The 7,976-nt window shown below is 47.8% G+C and overlaps 1 protein-coding gene across 1 annotated transcript in view; it reads left to right on the forward strand.

The window, feature by feature from the left end:
• Positions 1 to 7,722, forward strand: part of disc1 (DISC1 scaffold protein) — a 38,068-nt gene extending 30,346 nt beyond the window's left edge. The window contains exons 12-13 of the mRNA XM_056608981.1: positions 2,531 to 2,656; positions 6,020 to 7,722. Of these exons, the coding sequence (XP_056464956.1) occupies positions 2,531 to 2,656; positions 6,020 to 6,256 (363 nt within the window). The 3' untranslated portion in view covers positions 6,257 to 7,722. The remainder of the gene's footprint in view (positions 1 to 2,530; positions 2,657 to 6,019) is intronic.
• Positions 7,723 to 7,976: the final 254 nt, after the last annotated feature.

The following is a 7,976-nucleotide window of genomic DNA, read 5'->3' on the forward strand; positions in this document are numbered from 1 at the left end:
ATTAATAATACATTGGATTTCGACAGCGCTTTTATATTAATATCAACTCCTGGTTACTGACGAATAGCCAAACTTGAAAAAACTTGAGGTAGCGCGTGGGTTACAGTACCGCCACCGGTGTGCGCAACTGAGATGACTGAGTTCTGGGAGTACAGGGTTGTAAGAGTTCTGCAGTATTCCCCTCTGTCAGTATTGGTTTGACCCATTTCCCCCTCAAAAATGGCTTTAAGTAAATTATCTCCACTTAGCCTAGCCTGTAGCCTAGCTGCCCAGAGGAAATTGATTGGTGTGTGTGTGTTTTTTTTTGTGTGACACATACACACAAACACACGCACGCACGCACGCACGCACGCACGAACGCACGCACAAACACACACACACACACACACACACACACACACACACACACACACACACACACACACACACACACACACACACACACACACACACACACACACACACACACACACACACACATGCATACACATGCATACACATGCACACACAATCACAGACATGTACTCACAAACCAAGACAGACACATACAATCGCACACACATGCACACAAAAGCACACAAACACACACGCACACCTATCCCACACTATTCCTGGCCTTAGTTGCAGAAGAGGACAAGCAGTAGGTTAATAAACTATCAGAGCTAGATCGGAGCTAACTCTGTTCTCCATAGACGTCCTGTCTTTATGATTAAACTACAGGTTACCCGGTTTCAAACACCTATCACGTGACCACAGCCCACAGGACCTGAATTACACAATGACCAAAATAAACATACAATTGCTGTTCTAATGTAGTTATCTATAAGTATGGTTGATTGCTGCAAAGACGGATGACTCATTCGACCTGCTTTGATGCCTAATACAAGCCCTCCAATTTCAGTCTGATATTGGTTTTGAAAGCGCTAATTGGCCTAGCAGCGCAGATGATAATATCAAACAATTACCCAAACGTCCTGTTACACCAAGACATGCCGTAAGAATATTGAATTTCCAATGAATCTGTGTAATTTCCTTACATTTCTTGTATCCTTCTGTTGTTGCAATCACCCCTCTGGGGCCCCAAGAGGTATCATCACAACAGATCATTTCCAACAAAAGTTTCACATATTGCTAAGTCAATTGTCCTTGAGTCAGACTCTCTCTCTCTCTCTCTCGCTCTCTCGCTCTCTCGCTCTCTCGCTCTCTTTCTCTGTTTCACTCTCTCCCTCTCGTCTCTCTCTTTCTCTCTCGTCTCTCTCTTTCTCTCTCGTCTCTCTCCCTTTCTCTCTCTCTCTCCCTCTAAAACACTGCAGGTCTTTTCCGTCGTGGTCGTGGTTGGGTGGTTTGCATGCATCCTTTACTGCTTTACATGTGCCTGGGTGAACTCAGTGGTGGATTAAGGGGGTCACAGACCCCTGTGCTGCTCCTTGTGGTGCCCCCCAATCCTTGCTCCGCCCACTGCTTTATCCTTGACCGTTTCATGGATGTCGATTATAACCCCACTTTATGCTCACCGTTTATTCGTCAGCCGCAGCACATTTCATAGCAGTGTGACAGTGATCACAGCGGTCAAGGACTGACAGACAGAGACGTGGTTTTCTATTTCTACTTCGACAGATACAATAGGAGAAGGTCTTCGTCAGACTGGTGTCTGCATTATTATCACAGCCGTCATGTCATCTTTTGTGCTCCGCTATCATATTTCTTTCTGACATTTTGCCATCATGCTGTCAAGTGACAGTGAATTATTTGACGTATTATTATTAAAAAATGTCCAACCGATCGGGGGTCCATACACACGTGAGGCCCCTGTCTGTCTGTCTGTCTGTCTGTCTGTCGTGCCTGTGTATTTTTCTCTGTCTGTGTGTGTGTGTGTGTGTGTGTGTGTGTGTGTGTGTGTGTGTGTGTGTGTGTGTGTGTGTGTGTGTGTGTGTGTGTGTGTGTGTGTGTGTGTGTGTGTGTGTGTGTGTGTGTGAGTAGGTGTGTGTGAGTAGGTGTGTGTGTGTGTTGGTAGTGCCTATGTATTTATGTGTGCGTTTGTAGGAACTAGGACATAATGTTTTTTACATAACGGTTGACCTTGGATCGGGGGGGGGGTTGTCCTACCGGCCCCCAGTGCAGCGACAAACAAACCACTGTCCCTCATGCTAGCGAACACGCGTGCACTTCCAATTCCTGACGAATGCTTGCGCTTTCATTTTCAGACTGTAAACTGTAATTTCAAACTCATCAAATGTGTGTCCAAATATTTACAATAAACGTATACACATAAAGCTATCAAACAGGCTGGCACGTGGCACCCGACCTCAGTACCAAATAAAATGTACCCGTTTCAAATTTGGGACTCTTTCGGTTGGCCCATTGCATTGTGGGAGACAGTTGAGTCCCAGAACACGATGCTTCCGGTTCCTCTCCGGGTCCTTCCATCTGTCGCTCTGCCCCGCTCCCTGCTGACCGTCTCCCGGCCGGAGGTGTTGGTTGGGGGGGGGATGGCTGCCTCACCCCCTGCTGTGTTTCTGCCGTCCCCCAGGTGGAGTGTGGGGGGTCCGAGGGGGCCGGGGAGCTCACGGAGCAGTGTGACATGATCAGCGACAGACTGGTGACCTTGGAGGATGACATGCAGATGGCCATCCTCAGCCGAGACCACGCCCTCACCCATATCCTTCAGACTGCAGCGGGGGGGGGGGGGGTGTGTGTGTGTGTGTGTGTGTCTTGTGTTATAGTTTGTGTGAGTGTGTGTGGGGGGAGAGATTGTGTGTATTGTGGTAAGAGGCATGGTGTGTGTGTTTTATAGTTTGTGTGTGTGGGGGTAGTTATTAGGTATGTGTGTGTGTGTGTTTGTGTCTGTGTGTGTATGTGTGTTGTTCTTCGGTCCATCTGTCTCAGGGACCTAGTCGTACAAACGCTGAACCCTGCAGGGCGTTCACAATGAGGGTGACTCATGCTAGAGACCCCTCCCTCTCACTGGAGCTTCCCCTTGTCTTATCTGACACCCCTGTCCGTCCAGGAAGGAATTAAAGATAAACAACCATAAGGGGACTGGTACTTGAACTGGAATTTTCTCTTCCTACCTCTCTCTGTGTCTCTCTCTGTGTCTCTCTCTGTGTGTCTCTCTCTCTCTCTCTCTCTCTCTCTCTCTCTCTCTCTCTCTCTCTCTCTCTCTCTCTCTCTCTCTCTCTCTCTCTCTCTCTCTCTCTCTCTCTCTCTCTCTCTCTCTCTCTCTCTCTCTCTCTCTCTCTGTGTTTATCCCTAACAGTCTGTCTATCTTTCACTCTGTCCATCTCCTCCCTCTCTGTCTCTGTCTCTGCCTCTGTCTATGTCTCTCTCTCTATGTCTATCTCACTAACTCGCTGTCTATCTGTCTCTCTCCCTCTTTCTATCTGTCAATGTCTCTGTCTCTACTCATCTGGACCTGATTCCACAAGTAAACCACAGAGACAAACATAATGCTCTTTCACCTGTCCATCTCTATCTCTATTTTACACACTACACCTTCAACCATTCAATGCCGTTATAAGCATTAACTAGTAATAATTTACTAATGGTGTTCATGTTTACCAATGGTATTCATATTAACTAAGGTAATCGTGTTCATATTACCTTAATATATACATTACAGAATAGCTTACCCATGCTAGCGCCGTCTAATAAAACTTACTACTGCATAAACTACCATTTTTGTTCAGTGTAACCCAAAAAATAAAAATCCATAAAAACTCAATAAACACATAAATAATTAATAATTAATAAACACAAGCAGTGAAACGCGAGAGGGCGGCTTGCGATCGTCACCGTGGGCTGAGGCTGATGCAAGGAGACAGCAGCCCACACGAGGGCAGATAGTGGAATGCCATCGCAATGACTCTACTCTTCCTCCCTCACATCTTAATGTCCGCCCTGTCCCCCCCACACACACACACACACACATACACACACATACACCCCACCCCCCTCTCTGGTCCCCCCCCCCCCTCCCCCAGTGGTGGTCGAGGCGTCCGCTGAGGAAATGGCAATATCCGCCATAATGACTCAAATGAAAATCGTTGGAGCTGATTACGGTCACAATTCATCATCTTCCGTGCTAATTGGAGAGCTGATTGGAAAAAGATTTGTGTGTTTGGCGCCCACGCATAGTCACGCACGTGCGTACGCACGCACACACACAGACGGACAGACAGACAGACAGACAGACGCACGCACTCACACGAACACAAGCACGCACACAAACACACACTCATATATTGCGCACACACATAGACACTCATGCAGGCCCGGTTTCCTAAGAGAAACCAAAAGATGGTGGCCCCTGACGTGCTGTTCCCATTGGCTGTCGTGATTAATTTCTTCCTCTGAACACCCGGCTGACAGCAACATTCATTAGGGTATCTGGTGTTCAACGGTGATGGCGTTTTCTGTTCATCTCCCCCCGTTTCCTTCACTGGCTGTTAAGTGTCTGTGTCAAAGCCCCCCAGTATTGTTGAAGCCCCCTAATATTGTTCCAGCCCCCCCAAATATTGTTAAAGTCTCCCCATAGTTTCTTGCCCGCCCGGTTAGGGTTCCGCGACAGCATGATGATGTCACGGAGAACGTAGGGACCGGAGGTCTCTGATTGGCCAGCTTCCCTCTTTTCTGTTCTATTGTGTTTTGACATGTCCTTGCACTCCGGTTTTCGAGTACCGTGTGGTGATGCAGGGAACACCGAGAGACGGAGACAGCCAGCGAAGAATGGGGAAAAAAAATAATAACGTCAGAACTCGAACAGAGCCCAACACTGAGTCACACTTTATGCACGGCGGCGGCGGATCGGGCGCCGGTAGTCATGGTGACAGAAAAGGCCACTCCGTCCTCACTCTTTTGAAGGTCCTCATGGCCATTGTGCTCGGAATACATGGAGAGAGATCTCCAAATACCAGTCGAACGGAAAGACCGTCACAGAAGAGCGGCATTGTCTGGCCCGGAGGTCAGCGATGAGGGGGGGGGGGGGGGGGGGAATTCCTCTTTGATTTTGCTGCTTGGTTAGGACGGACACTCGCACAATAATTTGGAGTCCCTAAGCAGGTTAAACAACCCCCCCCCACCCCACCCCCCCCAACCTGCCAGAGCCCTCTCTATTGATGCCAGACTAAAAGGCCGTGTCACTGAGGGTCACGTAAATAATTGAGTTTGGGTTGAGGGGGTCCAAAACCCCCCTGCTGACTTTACTGACGAGCTGTGAGGATCAAGAGTTACCTTAAGTGTGACTGGATGATCGGTGTGTCAGGGTTAGGTTATGGGTAAGGGTTGGGGGAGGAGGGGTGTTCCTGTAGTTCTCACAGCTATAACCATTAAAGGGGTGATATTATGCCAACAGTTCTTACTGTGTTTAGCCACTACAAGCAATTAAAAACATCAGCCTTTTCCTGTGTTTTAGTGACATCACAAGTGGTAGCATCCACCTAGATGTATGATAGATGGATGAGCAACCTTTGCTACAGTCCACCGGGTAAGCTGGTAGACTGATCTATCCAGCGTACATCTAGGTGGACACTCCCACTTGCGATGTCACTAAGGCCCCGTCAACACGGAGCCGGTTTTTTTCGGTGAAGTCTTGTACGTTTTGGCCGACCAATCCGGCGGATCGTGTTAGGATTCGTGTGGACCGTGGACGCCTGAAATTCAAACGATGACGTCATCACCCCCCCACCATTTTTTTATTTAATTTTTATTTGTATTCTTTTTTCTAACGGCTGGCAATGGCTACGAACACTCACACCTGGTGGCATAATATCACCCCTTTAAGGAAGCCCGGACCACATGAACCATTGTTCCTCATTGTGTATGATTGTGCTATCTGGGTGTGTGTCCTTGTGGCATGTCTGTTGTCTATCTGTTGCGTTGCGACAGGCTGTCGAGGTGTGAATGCGGGGCGATGGGATTATCTTACCAGCGTGAGTGACTTTGCTCGGTGCTTGCTTATGTGTGGGAGTTAGAAATCCCAGGCTTCTCCCTCCCAGTCATTAACCTTAACCTACAGCGTGCACAGTCCCTCGCCAAGGAGGTGCAGGAGGTCAAAGCCACCCTTCAAGCCATGCTGGCACAGCTCAAAGAGGAGGAGGAGGAGGAGGTGAAGGAGGAGAGGCATAGGACTGCAATGCATGATTGCGATCTCATGGAAAATGGAATTGAGGACGGGGAGGAGGAGGACGAGGACGAGGAGGGAGAGAAGGAGGACGAAGAAGAGGAGGACCAATATTTCAGTGACAGCTGGGACATCTGAAATGGAAAGTAGTCCGACCAACCGCTCACCCAGAGACAGCTTTTATCCGCAGCCTGACCTCATCTTAGTGGTGGGTGGCGGCTTCACATCTGTTTAGTGGCACCCACACCCGTCCACTGTTATATAGGACCGAGGACATTCCAGTGACAACCCCTCGGAAAATAAACTTTATGGCATTTAGATGGAAGTGGCCTTTTTTCTGTAGAAAAAACCCTGTAAGTGCATTAAACTTGAAGACCATTTTAAAGATACATTTTGCCTAGATAATCTTGCAAGAAAGCCTAACCAGCAATTGCTAAATTGTGCCTTTGGTGTCAGCGCCTCTGAAAAGTGCCACCCAACAGTGTGTATTTATCCAGCTGTGTAGGACAAGATCTCTTTTGGTCGCATCAAGGCTTCCTGTGTGTAGGCTCATTTGAATACAGGACCAAGTGGACAATCACTCACTGTTACGACCACTGAACTGGAACATGACTTCCACATGGTTTTAAAACTAACAATGCGTCACTTTTTCTGTTATGATGCAATCTGATTGGACTTGATGGGATATTGAAGTTTTTGATAGCTTTGTCCAGGAGATAACTTAAAATCGTGTGGTGCTAAAGAAGTTACTGTAACTTGAGCGCTTTTTTTTTTTTGCATTTGAAGAAAACTTTATTAGGATGTGATCATTGTACATTCCTTAATGCAGGCTCCCATGCATGAGGGATACATGTAGTGGGATTATGGTTTATCATATGCATGTAATCAATATTAAGGGTTCCAATATGTGTGTATGCACACAGGGAGGTTATTTTTTCAACTGCTGTTTTTGTTTATCCCAAATAAGGCACTTTCTTTTTATTTTGTGTGTGTTTCTAAGTAACGTTTTCATTGTGTGAGATTTTTATAAAAATATATATCCAAGATCCTTCAAAGGAAAGTATCATAGGTCAAGTATAACATCATTCCGCAAAGGTATAACCACAACCTCTTTTGAGAGTCATCCAATTTTGTATTTTTACAACTGCCTATCGTACTGCCAAAAAACCACTGTGTACCGCCTTTGTATTATTTATTCATTTCCTCACTAATTACAGCATGCTCCAGCCCACCCCTACCAAACACATTGTCGTGGTCGTTCTTTTCTGACCGCTCGCTTGATGGATGCCTCTCTTGCCTTTTCATTGAGAGCTGAACACAGTGCTAACCCAATAAAACCAACCGATCAGGGGACGAGCAGGCAAGACGGACGACCAGGAGTCAACGGTGAAGTCATAAACGTCATGGCCTAATCTCCTAGGGAACTGCAGGCGTGTGTTTGTGTGTGTGTGTGTGTGCGTGCATGGAGTTAATCTCGCCCCAACACTGCCGGTCTTGTGTGGATAGACCCCCCCCCCCCCACAACCACTATCTTTCCAGAAGGCCCCGAGGAAATGGCAGGGCTTGTTTTCTCGATCCTCTCCTCTTTCTTGCAGTGCCAGTCTCTATTTGTATTTTGGGTTTTTTACGAGCCCCTCCCCAACCCCTCAGGGTTAGAGGGGGGGGGGGGGGGGGGGTGAATCTCAAAGGCTTCCCTCTGTTGCAAAAGCCGCCCGTGCGCAGGGTTGTAAACACGGCCGTCTGTTTACGGGCCTCCTCGCCCAAACAATGGGGGCCTCCGCACAACCCAGGAGGGGACAGAAAGAATGGTCTGTGGCCGGGCCAGCGGGCCCCCGCCCCACAGCATCTATCACGTCCA

This window comes from Gadus chalcogrammus, chromosome 15, assembly GCF_026213295.1.
Source record: "Gadus chalcogrammus isolate NIFS_2021 chromosome 15, NIFS_Gcha_1.0, whole genome shotgun sequence".
Taxonomy (NCBI): domain Eukaryota; kingdom Metazoa; phylum Chordata; class Actinopteri; order Gadiformes; family Gadidae; genus Gadus; species Gadus chalcogrammus.